Source organism: Trachinotus anak, unplaced genomic scaffold (genome assembly GCF_046630095.1).
Source record: "Trachinotus anak isolate AG129_WGS33_773 ecotype Australia unplaced genomic scaffold, CSIRO_AGI_Tana_v1 ptg000002l, whole genome shotgun sequence".
Classification (NCBI taxonomy): domain Eukaryota; kingdom Metazoa; phylum Chordata; class Actinopteri; order Carangiformes; family Carangidae; genus Trachinotus; species Trachinotus anak.
In genome coordinates this window covers 19,305,834-19,323,029 of record NW_027273853.1, presented here as the reverse complement: position 1 = coordinate 19,323,029, position 17,196 = coordinate 19,305,834, and the positions used below count along the sequence as shown (strand labels likewise).

The window sequence follows — 17,196 nt, the reverse complement described above, 5'->3', positions numbered from 1 at the left end:
TCATAAGGCATTCAACAGAGCCTTTATATCTCCTTCTATCTCCTTCAATGTCCACTGATGTCCCTAAAACACTCCATGACACAGTATTGTGACTTGGAAAGCTCACTTTCAATTCACTCAGAGCTTTTCTTTAGACACCAGCTCTATGTTATAAAGATAGACAATAGTTCTTTCTGTGTTGACTACAAACACTTGCACTCTCAGTGCTGCGCCAGAGCTGCTGGTCGTTTTTGTTACCAGGTGTCATCTTCCTCTGAAACCCAAAGTCATCGACACCTCTGAACCATGACAGCTGAGCTTTTACGGTGTGGCGGCGGCCCAGCCTCTCACTTTTCGCTCTCTTGTGCTATTGGGGAAGCGGGGGAATCAGCTACTGTTTTTCCCAGAAATAACGACGCCGCCTTGATGAGCAGTGAACGCTGCCAAAAGTCAAAGAAGGTGGCTGATGTCAGAGAGGGGAGCTGAGGACTTGTTTGTTTAGACTCTGCCCCTCCAGCTTTGCTCTCCACTGTTTTTCTTCCCCTGTCCCTCGCCCAAAGACAAATTAGGCCGGCACACAGAAGCAGCATGACAGAGCTTGTACCGTATTACTCAGCATATATGCTATCCTCCTGCATATTCAGCTCCTAATATATAGCTAACATCCCATTGGCTTTTGCTGTTAAAGCTCTCTCAGAGAGGGCTGAGGCTGCCCTGGGCCTGTTCAGCACTGCCTTGCTCTCTGCGGCTCAACTCAGGCAGCAGCCAAGCACGCAAACGTCTCTGCACATCAGCGTCCCGAAGGGGAAGAGAGAGTGGTGGTGGTGGTGGGGGGTGGGGGGTGGGGGGAGGAATTAAAGCGAGAGAAAGACAGATAGAGAATGAGAGACAAACTGAGTCAGGGAGTGAAAGACAGACCGAGTCGGAGGGTCGACAGTGACTAAAGTGCCCTTTCTGGGGAGTAAACAAACCAACTAGTCTTCTTGTCATCCAGCCAATCCCTCAGCACGCCAGCACATCATGGTAGAGCAGCCTGAAGCCTGCCACTGAGCCCCCAGGCCAGGGCCCAGCTCCATCTAAGCAGGGTGGAGTTTATCTCCAACTGGAAACTGAGGCATGTAAACCAATGATGAGGAAAATATTAATCCCTGTACAACTGGTTGTAACCCATTAGCAATGCCCAGATTTGAACTTTTTGGCTTTCGTTGATTTTGAACTGCACTATATTATTGGATGTTCCTAATATTTTTTCCCCTTGCATTTAGATGGAGGTGGATAAATCCACTATCGGGTCAACACCTACAGTATGTGAAAGTTTTAAAAACTGAGACATTGTGAAAACTTCACTATAGACTTCACTAAGACAGTAGGTACAGCAGCGTTAGCAAACTAGACTTCATTACTAGATCATCTGATTTATAAAACAGCAGGAAATTGTGAAAAATGCCCAGTACAGTTCAGAAATCATAAGGTGCCAGCTTCAAATTTCTACTTTTCATCCACCAACAGGCCAAATACTGTAATCGGTTTATTATCACGAAGGGCAAAGAAGTGGAACAAATCCTCATTTTTAAGAAGCCAGAACCACCATAAAAAGAGATTGATACATTAATTATACCTATAGATTTTCTGTGGATTTGACGAACAGATTAATCGACTAGAAGAATCCCTGTCAGGCTCTACTGGAGACAAAAGCTCAGGCTCACAGTCAGTTGGATTCCAGTTTAAAAAAGACCTCAGCTCCTGTACTGACATACAAGTCCTTTACTGATTGCATGACTGGAAACTTAAAACTGTTTATGAATAAGTTATGCACCTAACACCGTCAGTCAAAGGATGTCACTTTTGCACAACAACTGATGTGAACCATGGGGTCACTTTTCTCAGGGCTGGGTGCTGCGGAGAATCGATGCGTGTCGAGACACTGGGCTAAGTGCCAATCACAAAACGAGGAGAGTTTGTAAAACCACGTTACTGTCCGTTAAAGATTTGGCTGGCTTAAAATGGTCTTAAAAATCTTGGCCGGGTGTGTGCATCGGGTGTGTAGTTGTAAAGCAACTTTAGAGCCAGACACAATAAATCGATTGTTAATAGAGAGGGATTCTCACTGTAGGCTCTGACACAAAGAAAGCCAACAGAAGCTCTCTTTGCTGTCACAGTAACAAGCAAGTTAACGGTTCCTTCCCAGGCGGCCACGGAGACCTTCTGCTGCACAGCCCTCAGGTCAGCCCTAATAAATAAACACTGTAGCAGAGGAACACTGTGGAGGATTGCAAAGCTAGAAATAAAGATAGCAAAGTCAGACTCCACCACTGTCTAAATCAAGCAACACAGTGACATTGGTGGTTAGTTTCTATTCTCGAGCAGGTGACTGCTTTGAAACGATGTCTGCTCATCTGTCACAGCCTATTATCAGCCCTGCATCTGCGGTGCGAGCAGCGGAAGCAGCCACCTGGGCTGAGACTGTGTGCAGTACTGTGTGTGTGTGTGTGTGTGTGTGTGTGTGTGTTCTGGAGATGGAAATAAGGCACTGGGGTTGTATAAGGACAGGGTTGCAGTGTGCAAAATCCCCATTGGGAACATCTACATACACGCACACAAGTCAAAATCATAAGAAGGATATTATTCACACCCTGACTCAATCACCATCAGCCAAAATGCAACCACAGAGTTTCTCATGCTTGGGTTCAGGACCACACGCAGAGATCGGTTGATATGTAAATAAGGCAGAAGGAGATTTGTGAGACTGATACTGAGACCGTCTGTCTGAAAGACATATGTTTTGTAGACTATTTCGCTGGAATCTTCCTGGGTAGAGACAGGTAAGTATACTTCATGTCAGATATGAAGTAGCATTAAGTGTCCCCACCCCCACGGTAAACTTTTAAAGGTTATGACTATCTCAACATGGAAACACAGGAGCCTGCTGCATAATTCAATAATACTTGAGGGTTGTGTTATTTTAAATGTTTCATCCATGCACCTGACAATTCTCTTTTTTTCTCCACTGGAGTTTTTTACGTTGAGTGCCACTAAACAATATAATACCCTTCAGCCTAATCGGCTGTCCAGAGACGACACCAGCCAGAGCGGAACGCCTCGCTGCAACGGTCGACAAAATCCTGCACTATAGTTGCTGAATCAATCGCAAATTGATCCAAAATCCAAAAGTACACAACAACAGAAATGAAACTGGGACAGTAGAGGTTTATTTTTGCAGCACTTTCAGTATCTCGCAGCTCACTTGTCTACAGAAATTCTATGTAAAGTTTTAAACCTTTAAATGTCTTTTCAAGAAAGTAACCTTTTAATGATTTGATCACTGAACTGGGAAGTTTCACACCCATATATAAGTTAACAATGGCCAGTCACCTCAGATGGAAAAACTGAACAGGAACCCTAGCTGCCAGATATCCACCCACCCACTTCACTACTCATTATATGATCAAACACTGTAAGAGAAAACGATCTCAGGCTATTTAAACTGTCGGGGTTGAAACTGAGAAGTGGTCTCTATAAATCCCTGAGGTGCTCCCCTCGTGCTTTTGAACTTGAAATAGAGAATTATGCTCCACTCACGTTTACATGGCGGCTGTCTGACTGCTGCAGTCGTGAGAAACTTTCGAACAGGGTAGTGGGCCACGAAACAGTTGAGAAAATGCACCGCAAACAACGTGAGAACAATCACATCAGTAACTAGCTCCTGGAAGACACCAGAGCACACTTGTTTTTTTGGACGTCAGCCACAGTGGTGAGACAGAACATTGCAAACAGACGTTTCTCATGGTAGGGGAAGTTCAACCTATAAGTGGCTCTTGTGAATTCCCCTTCTCTATCAGAACCATCAGCTGACACTGTCTCCGCTCTCGTTTTTGATTTTTGACAATTGTTGCTGACAGGTCAACTAGCAAGGAAGGTTGAAGTGAGTGAAACCATTACACATAGACTCTTGAAGGGTGAGAGGCGAAACTCCAGCAGTGCGCCTGGACCCAGGACACTTTCTAAAATCTTTAGTTTCCCCAAACACATTTTATCATGGTATCATTTTGAAATGTTTCTATAACTGCATGGATTTGACACCCTTATCTATATTTCAGTACCAATGCTATAACAATACTGTGTTGATACCTTAAAAAACATCTTTTTCTCTACAGAACCCTTTTATTCCAGGCCAAACTTATCAAACATCAGTGTTTACTATTGTCTTACAAAAACTATGATAAAATGGGCTAAAATTAAGAAAGATCAGTAAATTCATTGATTACTATCATTTAAAAATTTTTTCAAGCAAGAGTGCCACACATTTGTGGATTCCATAAAGATTTGCTGCTTTTCTTTGTCTTTTTTTTTTTTTTTGGACAGAAAATGAAATCTTTTTGGGCTTTGGATTGTCAGACAAAAAAGGCATGTGAAGAGGCCTCGTCAGGCAACGTGGGAAATTGTGAAGGTCTTTTTTTTCCCCCACTTTATTTAGACATTTCACAGACTAAATGGAGAGAAAAATTTACAGATTTAGTGATGTTGAAAATGTCAGTTTTATATCATTAGTTGCAGCACTAAAATCAAGAAAATATCTGATCAATGAATAAGTACACAAGACTGTGAATGTGACAAGAATTCAATGCCAACTTTCTGTACTTGACAGTTACAATACTTGTTGCTATGGACACATTTCAGCTGTTACTCAAAAAGTTTTGAGGTTCAATACCAGTCTTAGTCATACTTTTATTCTAAGAAAAAAAAAAAAACATGACAAAGAATGAAATACAAGAACCTGACGAAAACATCATTCCTTAAAATTATTATCCACAAAATGAAAGGATACAAGAAGCAGGGCTCTCATTACTGGAATCTTTCATACTGTTACGTGCATTATTCCAAGGATGCAGGATAATGATTCCATCTATATAGCAATTAGTCACAGGTGATGCAGTGCGAGCTAAGTGTACATTAAATCCAACTCAGGTTGGGCAGCCTAAAGCAGTACTCCACTTAGCTACTGTAGTTTCCATTCTCTCGCTCTTCGCTCAGCATTACCAATCCATCACTCAAAAGCAAGGGGATTAAACATCTGTCAAAGCCTGCTCATTTCACCCAGCAGGAAGAGACGCATTTAGGCGTCGCGCATCTCCCCGCTGATTTAGCGTCCTGTCTGGTTCTGAGTCCGGACAGATGAGGTCATTCAGCTCTGAAATAATGCTCTCCGTCCAAAATAAATACATAGTGGAGAGACAGACCGCGTGTGGTGCACCAATTCATTACAAAACTTACATTTTTTTAAGCAAGCAAACAAGCAATACACAGTAATGCCAAGAGGTGTTATCTGTAGCCTCCTGCAGAAACCACAGTGCATGAGCTCCCATATCACTGTCTGGATCTCCTTCTCTCTATCCGTCCACCATTAGTAGGTCGTCGTGGCCTTGTCATCTGCTACAGACTCCCATGTGAGAGCTTCATCCTTCCTATATACTACACCATACCTTCCCCCCACCTGCTTATTTCTTCTATCTTTCTCTTTAATGAACCATTCCATCAGAAGCATTCATATCCCCTCCCTCCCTCCATCCTTCCTTCCTTCCTTCCTTCCTTCCTTCCTTCTTTTCCATCCACTGGTCAAAAACATGTTGTGTCCCATTCCTCCATCCCTTTAGGTCACCCTGCCTTTCCCTCATCACTCTCTCCTCTTTCATTCATTACGCTCCATCCTATCTCTCTCTGCATCTGCACATCTCTCCCCAAATCAGCTGCTTTCACAACGCCATCTCTCTTTCTTCCATCATCAGTGAGCACCCTCTCTCTCTCTCTCTTCTTTTTCTCCCTCCATTGGTCCTGGCTGTGGCGTCCTTCACCCTGGGTCTGTATGCAGAGTGATTACACGCTTGGTTAACTCATTCATGGCCTCCACTCTGTCAGTGACGCACGCTGGACGCATGCCTGCTCGCTCCCAATGCATTCAGCTCACATACCCACCTAACCCGTATATACACACTGGACAACGTGCTCTTTTAACATGCAGGTAAACATAAACTCTTAACACGCACAAATGCCATCAGCATGGCAGTTTGATAGACAGACCCGACAGTAATGACGCGCTGTAGTTACCCTACTTCTTTTTTCCCCCTCTCACCCCATATAAAACGAGCTTTTCTTAGATGGAGAATATGAATTAATGAACTAAATGTAATAATCGCAGCTGTGAGCAAACACAGTCAGTGGCCCCCTCTTTTACTTATACATGGTTCTTCACTTTCCTCACCTCCTCAAACACCAAGACATAACTGGGTGTTGCTCTTGAATTCCAAACAGATCACTGAGCAAACCAGTTTTGGTCTGACTGCACCAACCGTCAGGGCAAAGAAATTATTATTATTTAATGTAAGTGACTCAGAGAAAAAGGAAAAGGAGGTTAAGATCTATTAATCACATTTACAACTGAGAGAACTGATGCAACTTGAGACAAGTCAATGCAAGAACCAGTTTGCAAAACCAGGAAAACAAGTGTCAGCAGGAGGGGAAAAACATGAGGAAAATAAAAACTTCAAGAAGGCACTAAGGGCGAAGACGTAGAAAAACTGCATGAAATATCAAAAACAACTTTTTTCAAATCTCTTATATATAAAGAATGGGTGATATTTGAGGTGTTGATGTAAAAATGGTGGAAATTCTGTGAGGGTAAAGATGAGCAAGACCAACGTAGGTAAGTGTTGAACCAAGCACTGGAAGGTTGTTTTTTTTATGCCTTGCAGTTCAGTAATGATGAGTCAGAAAGGTGACAGTTTTTTAACTGACAATAAAGGTGCTGCTTTCTGCACGGAAAACTAATCAAGCTCTGCTCAGGTTTGTAAAGTAGTTTCTCAAACTTCCTGCTAATCAATAGACTCGGGAGTGGGACCAAAAACAGAACCTCCTTGGCAGAGGTTACATTTTGTAAACAGTGGTGGTAGGCGGCTAGAAGTCTGGTTGGGGGGGTAAGCAAGGGGCTGCTTTGTTATCTCTCAGCCAAAATGTCACAATGTGAAGAAACACCCCTGACATCAGGCCTCCACCCTTCTTCAACCCTGATCTGCTCGTGAGGTGCTACCTGATAAGCAGTCAAGAAAAGAGGAAAAACCTTGCAGACGCACACCTTGCTTTGCACGTCCAAACTTTGTGTGATATGCCAAAGACCTGATGTTCTCCTTTTCGGAAAGATATCACATTAAGTATCACAGGATGAAATTAAAGCTCGGCTGTGTGCACGAAAACACACCTTTGACTGTGACTTAAGTGAGTTCCTCCTTTCCTTACAGGCAAATATGACTTACGCTCTCACCAGGCATCTAGTGCCTTTAAGTTTGCATGGCAAATACATAAGTAAATGCAAGATAACACATATTAGTTCCTCAATAGCAAACTGGGCTGGTAAGTTACTCTATCATACAGACTGGTGTCATAGCTTAATCCTGAATACAATGATCCTTTTTAACCTTTATAGCAGGTGTCACACCTTGACCTTTATCTTATCCATTAGTACTGGCCACCAAAGTCATGGGCTGGAGAACACAGAGGTAAAAACAAAGTGACAAACAGCATCATCAGAATCTCACAAAGATTATTAAACCCCTTAAAATGCTGTGCACCTTGTGTTTCTGTTCAATTACTGACTGCAGTCACCCAACATCTGCGTAATGTTTGCTGGGTATCTGTCTCACAGGTGTGAGAGCTCCCCTCTCCTTCAGTGAGCTCGCCGGCACCGGAGCCTCTGTGTGTCCCAAAGGTGGCACATTAGGTAAGTTAGCATTACTGCTAATGGTTGCACCCGCGGACCGGCGCACCTTGCACGGAAAAAAAAAAAAAAATTAAACCGGGTACAACCGCGTTAGCCAGACTGACAGGGTGCTAACGTTAGCCCATTCGCTGTGTTCACTATCCCTATAAATAAACTCCCTGTGCAGAGATATTCTCACTACCTAATCTGGGCGCCGCCGTCGTTGGCTAGCTAGCCGCAGGCCATAGAGGTGCCCAAAAATACCACCTGGCCCCGGGTAACATTAGGTCGGTTTACCGTTGCAGGATGAGACCGTTGCCAGATTTGCTACCAAGCTAGCATCGCAGAGCTAAGCTACGCTGGCAACATGCTACCCGCTTAGAGCCAGATTAACGCGTTAAAGTGAAAATGAACAGTGTTCAGTGCGATGGTGCACCTGTCTAATGCTGACCCCGGCGGTGTCAGCCGCTGAGCGGTGGATTTGCAGCCAGCATCGGAAAGACTGCGCAGTTGACCTGTCAGAGGAGAGCAAGCTAGCTCGGCAAGTTAGCTGTCGGTACTCACCCCATTAACCAGTCCATGGTGCTGTTTGTAGCTAGCTTAGCTAACGTTAGCTGGCAGGGGATAAATCCACCAGGAGCCGGAGGCGACCCCCTAGTCTATCCAGCCACCACCCTCGCTGCCCTGGCTGCCTGGCCCCCGAGTCCCGTCGCTGTCCCCGGGGCCCGTGTCTCTCCCAGTCGCTGAATCCCGGGCGGTCAAATACAAACGCCGCTTAAACTTTGAGCGATTGTCCTTGTTTTGATCCCCAGCTAGCTCGGATCATGAAGTGGCAGGAACACAGTCAGGTCAGTCTGTTAGCTGGTAGCGGGAACGCAGCATTGAGTGACTTTGAGCGCAGAGGCGAGCGGAGGCAGCGGTGCGGGTCCGCCCGGAGTCGCGGTGTCCGGTGTGCAGTAGCGCCGAGCGAGGCTCGTCTGTTGGGGTGCCGCTGGTCAACCCTGTCACCTCTGTCATGAAGCCTTGTATGGCTACCGTGCTAGCTGACAGCCTGAGCCTCCACTGGAGCTGCTGCTCTCTGAGCGAAGTCTAAATCGGAGTCCGGAAGTAAACACAGACCCGACCCACTCTGTCTCTCCTGTGCGTAACATGCGTGTCACGCAGCGGTGTGGACATGGAAGCAATGGGATATGTAGTTAGGAGTTCAGGTAAACAAGATAAAGTCAGTGTCTACGCCATGCACAGCCAAAGCACTCTAATTAATACGATTACATCTGCTGTTGACATGTTTGACTGTAACTTATTAGTCACATATCATCTCATTATAGGCAGGATTGAGGGCTCATTTAAGGGATAAAGAAAAACAAACCGCTGTGGTTCTCACTTTTATCAAATACTAGTGAAATTCCAAATAGCTTCACCCCTAAAGGTCCAAGAAGGAAAAAGAAAGCACTTCTCACAACATGGCCACAGTGTGCCTATAACTTATGATGAGGGGGTCACAAATAGATACTGCTTCATTCAAAAGGGGAACCAAGCCAAACATTTGGAAACTATCTCTTATTAAACCCTCCTAATAACTAAATAACTTTCTTATCTAATGTATGGAGGTGTTGATATGACAGGAGAAGCTACTTCTGTACGATTATTGTCATCATGCATGCAAATTATGGTTTCAGTGCTGAAATTTTCAGGCAGCAGCTTCAGGCTCCCAAATTCACAGAGGCCTCAAATGCCCTGGGTTTACTGCATTTCCAGAGGGTTTTTGTAATTGATTAACTGCAAATGATTTAGGGATTGGCATCACTTAAGTGCATTATCAACAAAATCAGACAACCAAGTCAAGTCCTGCATCGTCTTGTAGAGTGCCATGTGCCAAGAGCTTTATTGTTTGAGTTTACATGGTGCCAGAGGGAAACCTTTGGGCCAGGTGGTGTCATCCCCGTACAGCAGTGCTAGCTGATGAGGTGTAGGTGGGGAGGTCAATATGAGTCCCACAGCAAATTTATGACCCTGGGCCCACCAGTTAATTTAGCCCTGAGTAATTTCCACCATCCACACACAGAACAGAAATAACCCTTCAAACAAAACCCAGAGAAATGTCATTGGTGGCCATAAGTCTCAACAGAGAGGCAGTCATGTGCAGTGATCCCTCTCTGAGAAACTGTGCAGGCACGGCAGTTAAAGTAATGAACAGTATACCACTGGCTAAATTATGACACTGTGTCAGGCATTGTGACCTGTTCGCAGAAACCGACTGTCCTCAGACAGAAGAAATTGTGTTTTGTGTTCAACTATTTGTTTTATTGCATGCTCTGTTTGGCTAACTGGCAACCTGGCTGCCACGCTACTCTTTAATGGCCCAGACAAGATGACATTTGATCAGTGAAGGTAGATTCAAATTTCAGCGATCCAAAATCATGACACTTGATCTGCCTTGCTGTTTTTATGCCTGTTTATCAGCCACACCGTACACAGAAGGGTAGTGCTTAAACAGTTTAAAAACAGATTAATTGATTAAGAGAAAATTAATCACCAAATATTTTGATAAGTGATGAATTGTTCATGGCATTTATTAAGCAAAACCGCCTCTCAAAAATGAAGATTTGCTGCTTTTCTGTTTTACATCGCTTTATATTGAAAAATGCTTAAACTGTGGACTGTTGGTTGAAGAAAGTAGGACGTTTGAAAACACCTTGATCATGAAAGTAGTAGGTGTTGGTTGCAGCAATACTGTTTTTTTTTAACAACTTAGAAAATATAAAAGATGATTTGGTGACCATGCTGGGGTCCTCATCATTTGCCTTTTGTTTTCAAGATGGGGATTCTATTTTGATACAAGAATATATTTAATCACATAATTCATCATGCACCCCTGCCATAACCCCAACCCTTACCCATTCACTCTATATACAGTAGCTTTTAATAGCTCTTTCCCTTCTTGCATTCCCTGCTCTCATTCACCCATTTACCTCTTTAAGAAAACCATCAATCAAGCAGATGCTGTTTGCAAAGATGGCATTAACATGTATTGTAATGCAAAAATGACTGGTCTCCTCTTGTCCTTCTCTCTCTGAGAGACCATTAGAGAAAGACATATTGTCGTCATCACCTCCTATCATTCCTCCCTTCCCTCTTCATTCTCTGTTTCACCCTCTCTTTACTTCCTCCCCCTTCCTCCCCTCTTCCGTGCTCCACTGTGCATCTCCAGGCTTCTATAAATAACAGTACCACACAGGCATGGAGAGGGCATTCAGAATAGGAGCCCTGTTAACAGGAGGCAGAGGCACATGATTGGCTCGTTGACACTCCAATCAGTTCAGTGAGAGGCGGAGTTAGAGTGATGATTGGCAGGAGGCTGGCGGAGTGGTCAAACCTGATGTAATGCCATTACCAGCCACACAGGGGCAGCGTGGGATGATTGTTGACAGCGGGACTGTGCAGACGCTACACTGAATTTAGTTAAGTCTCAGTTTCACAATGACCACCAACATTTATAGACAAAAGTGAAAGTACAGGACAGACAACATCAGTCAGAGATTTAGCAATGCCACTTTTTTCCTATGCTAGTTCTGACACATTGAACTCTGATCTGATCTGACATGAACTCTGATAAATCTGAATCTGAACTCTGAAAATATGTGGAGAAATTCCAGCCACATGCGGATTTTATATTATATTATTATATTGACAGCTTATAAATTGTGTTGTTACCATTTCACGACAGACGGCAGTGTCTAAGAATCAGTAATTATAGGACTTATTCATCCAAATTGTAAAATTTCTTATTTAGTATCCACATTTCCTTAAAAGTTTCTCAAAAGGCCTGAAGAGATCAAATTTAGGCAAATTCTAGCCTACACAAAAGCATCGGCTTTGATCAGCTAAATTAAGAAATAGACTGCTTATGACAGCATCAGGTCTTTTTTTATGTACCTCAGTTAACATCTAGCTGTACAGAGAGTTTGGTGTATGAGTTTGGTTAATGTGTCCAGGTACTGAGATCTCTCACTCTGAGATCTCTGCCTCCTCCAAAACAATGGAAATGAATTAAGTTATGTTTATGGCATTAAAAAAAACTTCAGCAACAAAATGCAAGGAAAATTCTCCATTTGCCTCCATTTTATTGGATTTAATTGGGATGTTAAAAAAAACCCAGACAATCTTTAGCGTGCATGCTGGCTCTGTCAGAAATTACAACAATAGACCCGAGCCATCGATGATATCATTAGTGACACCAGGGTTTTCCTCGCAAAATGTGTGCTGTGAAAAAGCCTCTCTCCCCTCCATCGTCTCTATGAACTCATATGACACCCACAGTTGATCCCATCACCACAGTCATGACAGCATTTTTGCACGGCTATAGTGACCTGTGATCATTCTACAGTGACCTAAGATCAGTCCTGTGTCCCATGTTTACCTCTCACAAGGATATGAACCCACAGTCTATTGTCAAAGCCGGTGCCAGAGATGAGCTCTGTGGGAAAATGAGCTGGGCTCTGGTCAGGTGCTCGTCTGAGTTAGCCAAGGTCACTTCCTGAAATCCATCCACTTGTCAATACTGAGCCATCCAGGGGTCGATATGTTCCCATTTCACATCATCCCAGCTGGCGCAATGCATGAGAGAGATCTGCATCCGTTCATGCAGTATCATACCCAGCCTGAGAGACACCGTCAGTGGATGCATTAAAAACAAGTATGCAGTCTGACAGCAGTCTTTTACCATACCATCATTGTCAAGCATATTGAGCTCAAATTTAGGCGAGACGGCACGGAAGATGATGAAACTGGACGATGTTTGTGGTGATGTTACAGACTGCATATCATAACCTGTATTTAATGTGCAGGAGGTATGTAAAGTAAAATAAGGTAAAGTAGTAGGTAAAGCAAAATATTACACCTTAAAATATAAGTACAGTGTATTACAAGAGACCACTTTCACAGCATACACAGCAATGTCTGCTGTAAAATATGACAGTCTCACATTAAGAAGGCATCGTTGCAAAGCCATTGTCCTGAGTGGCCAAATGTCTTCTGTGAAAAAGTCCCATAGGACAGTAGAGAAAATATGTGACCCTTCTCATGTGTACCTGCATTACACACTGCATATACCAGCGGTATGTTCACACAGGTAATTGTCTATCAAGCCACTGTCTCTGTGCTCCAGTGTTTGTGTGGAGAGTGACTGACAACCTGCTGAGTAGCTGCAGCAAAGCGGTGACTGTGACACACACGGTTCCTCACATGCACCTCTGTTGTGTTATCAAGTAAAAAACATACCTCAGGCTTCTTCTTTCTTTAAACTGAGATCAGAAAGAGATTAGACATAAGGTGAAAACAAAGCACACACACGCACGCGCGCGCACACACACGCACACACCACATACCTATGGATCAGCTCAGTGCTGGCAGAGTGAGTGAGGTATTGGCTGCAGCACGACTGATATGATTTATTCATAGCTGGCAGCGGTAACTCAAAAAGCCATTAGGAGGCATTAAAACGGAGACACCTCACATTACTCTTGCATGAATAATAAATGCTTAATAGATGCAGTGAGGAGAGTGTGCACGTGTGTATGTGTGTATGTGTGTGTGTGTTTTTACGTAGATTACACAACAACTCGATGTGACATTTGTCTTATAGCTTTACAAGGACAATTTTTATGATCTCATAAAATTAGATCTATGTTTTGATCAAAAGTGTTTGATTCCAAAATCTGATTTGTTTCAAAAAGATACTAAATTGGCTTTTTTAAATATGAAAAAAACCTGAAAACAAAGCTCAAGATTAGCAATCACTGGATTAACATTTAAGCCTAGATATAACAACAACAACAATAATAATAATCATACAACACACACTTAAACATCATACAGGTATAAAACACAAAACCTTTTAGTTAACTGTTTTTCATCATGCTGAATGTTCTCAACATGCACTTGTGTGTGTGTGTGTGTGTCGCGTAGACATGTTTACCATTAGCAGTCTGATCTCATCACTGATCGGTTCATTTTCAGTTTCTCAATAATGATCACATAGTATAAGGTGATGATAATGGCCACTTGCATGACTGGGTTTCATATTGTCGGCACCGCCAAGTCTGCCTGCGACTCAGTATATAATGCGTGTGTATGTGTGTGTGCGTGTGTGTGTTTGTGTCATTGCTGGCTCCACACTGACGGCTGATGTCTCGGTGTATGACTCAGTCTTAGCCACATTACTCATGTCTGCAAACCTACCTGGCTCCAGCACTCCAGTCATAGAAGGAAGGACAGAGGTGGAGGAGAGAAGGGGATAGGTTTGAAACTGCAGAGGGAGGTTAAATCAGGTGTTGTTGTTGTTGCTGTGAGGAAGCGTGGGAAGCTGTGGGGTGAAGGGGAGAGAAGGGGACAGCAGAGAGGAGGTGAAGCAGATTTAAGAAAAAAAAAAGGAGAAGTGAAACCAAAATGATTGGCTGAGCGAAGGCACTGCGAACCATTAGGCAGAAGAGGTGCAGCACATGGGGCGCAGTCTTGCCTCCGGTGCATCAACCCCAAACGAACCAGTCTACTGAACAGCGAAAGCATGCTGTTTTAATGCAGTATATTTTCCGTGAACACAGTGATACAGCCCCCCCCCACCCCCCCACCCAACACCCCACTTGATGTTTCAAGCAAATCAGACATGAAGTCATTTTCAGCCAGAAGCAACTCAACAGAAATAGCTTGCATGTGGCTCTGAGGTCATAGGCAGAGAGAGGAGAAATGATAACAGAGAAGCAGCCACAGACACTGTGTGTCAGCAGCAGGCAGTCTGCTCTGCTGTGTGAGACGTTCAGCCTTTGTCTGAGCAACATACAAGTCAACATGTCTCTGTGCATGTCCAACCAGTGTTGACAGTGGAAATGGATTTTTGTTTTCTAGATAAGTCTGTTGGGAAGTAATATAGTTTTTTATTTTCACTTATAAATACAAATACTACAAATACTAATAAGTAATAGATAACAATAATAAATAACATACACTATAAGTATATAACACATGTGGCTGTTAATTTACAGCAGTTAATTATGTCATTTTTACTGTCAAAACAAATATATTGTCAGCCATATATTAGATAGATATAAAGATGTGATCTGTAGACAGCTAAATGAGATGCTATCAATTTAATAGGTACAAGTTTAATAAGGATAAGGTCAAACGAACAATCCCTTTTACCAGTAGATTGTTGGAAGCAAAAGTGTGATGAAACATTATGGAAAAATTTTATTCCCAACCCCCAATACAGACAAAAATAGGCTGGGCACTCAAAGTGTCAAGTACAACTCTATAAGAGCTTTTAAAAAGCTCACAACTAGTCATTTTAATGGATTAGCTTCAATTTAAGGCCATATGAGAGGTAGTATTAAACAAGAGCAATAGTTAAGGCACTGAAAACTCTTTGCAACCTAAGAGGAAACTATTAACACTTCTCTATGTGTCACCACCAGACCAATGATTATGGTCGGAGGTCCGGTGAGGCAGTGTCTGACCTTGTGTCAGCGGTGCCACATCCACCTGAAGCACTGTCTTCTTCAGTGGTGGTCCAGGATGTGGTTTTTGGAGGTGCAGACGCTGAGATATGGGATATGTGCTGTGTGTTGCTGTGTTGCAGGAACAGTACGCTTGTGTGTGTGTGTGTGTGTGTGTGTGAGAGAGAGAGCCGATGCATTGATAGGGTTTGGACCTGAGCAGAGAGTGCTGATGGGGCTGACGCTGAGAGAGAGAGAGAGAGAGAGAAAGAGAGAGAGAGAGAGAGATGCAGTTTGTTCCACCATCAGAAAGACAGAGACAGATGTCAGCACCAACAGCTGCTTTAGTCAGCACTTTGGGCATACATACACACACACATACACATACACATACACATACTCACTGACAGAGAATGGGCCGTGCCTCACTCATATATACAGCAAACAGAGAGGAAATACTTTCTCTGTCTTCCTTTTTGTCCATTCATTTCTTTTCATTCTTGAAAACAGAAACTAAGCGAAACATGAGGACTGATGGACTGATGCACATTCAATCTGCTGCTGGCTTGACTAGTGGAACAAAAGTATTGATTGCCTCTCACCTTCCTTTCAGGGGACAAACCAGAGCTGCTGATTTTGACTGGGAGCCAGCAGTAGGTGGCAGCAGTCAGTTATGCAACACCTGCCTGAGTAATCAGAATGACTGTCAGTCTGCTCTCTGGTGCTGCTCTGTGCTCAAATCAAACCTCTCCACACTCCATCACCTTTATTTATGGAGATTACAATAAACCTGTCTTTGTGATTTTATGAAAATCAGCCAGGTGGGTCTCTAATTGCTGCTATGACCCATTTCTGTGAGCACTTTTGCTGTTGTTCATATCAAAGGCTCCAGACAGCACAGCGTGCCCCTCTCAGCCTTTCTTTGTTTTCCAGTGATTTGCCCGTCTAGACACCCCCTCTTGTCTTGCTGTAACGCTGCGGTGTGTAACACACAGGTGGCCATGACAACGCTAACTGCATTAAGCTGGATTACCTGAGGCCTGCTGAGCCTCGGAGCCAGCCAGGGATTCCTCCTCACCACAGGCCTCACACACACATAGGCACATACTCCTGCCCGTTGCTGCACTAATGATCTCCCTGCGTTCATTTATTTAGCTCATTTCACTGCGGCGAGATGTAATTCACGTTGAAATGAAGACAGTCATGAATGCACTTATGACTGCACGAGGGCAGCAGCAGGAAGAGAATATTGGACACATATGTTTGAACCAAGGCTCTTTTTTGGCCTGGCGTAGAGGAAAGGGGAACTACCACAGGCTGCCCGGACTCTCAGCCCACAGGGCTCAACTTTTTGCCCGCTTGCGTGAGAGATGGATAGGGATGAGAGAGAGGTTAGAGAGAGGGAGACAGACAGAGAGAAATAGTAGGACGAGCAGGCTGCCAGACTACAGGGTTATATAAGGGCAAGAGTTTTCCATGGAAAAAAAAGGGCAAGAAATGCTGTTTGGAGTCAGTCATCACTGGTGACGCGTGGAAAAGTGTGGAATGCTCTGCTGACGCAACTTTCGAGCAGTGAACGTGTGTAATGAGTGTGTGTTTGGGATGAAAGTGTGTGAAAAGGAGCAACACAGAGAGAAGAAAGAGAGGAACAGAAAGTAGGCATGTTCTGTGAAAAATGTGTGTGTGTGTGCATGTGTGTGTGCGTGAGTGCACTTTGGATGTGTGTGCGAGTGGAAAAGCAGAGAGTGCCGTAGCCTGCTGACGTAACGGTTCCTAACTGTTTCCATATAGAAGGCCTGGGACCAGGCGCCAGGCAGCCCCTCAGCATGGATGTGTCTGGTACCCATCAGCCACCATGAGAGGGAGGATACGCACTCGAACACTCACACATGCACGCTCACACATTTGCAACACACATCCATGCAGACACAAATACGTCAGAGATTCAGTTCAGTTGACATGAGCAGTACTGTCATTCAT

General features: G+C 43.8%; 1 protein-coding gene across 1 annotated transcript in view; it reads right to left on the bottom strand.

Annotated features, from left to right (window-relative positions):
- Positions 1 to 8,825, bottom strand: part of mob2a (MOB kinase activator 2a) — a 62,189-nt gene extending 53,364 nt beyond the window's left edge. The window contains exon 1 of the mRNA XM_071504341.1: positions 8,291 to 8,825. Coding sequence (XP_071360442.1) covers positions 8,291 to 8,307 — 17 coding nt within the window. The 5' untranslated portion in view covers positions 8,308 to 8,825. The remainder of the gene's footprint in view (positions 1 to 8,290) is intronic.
- Between the last annotated feature and the right edge of the window lie 8,371 nt (positions 8,826 to 17,196).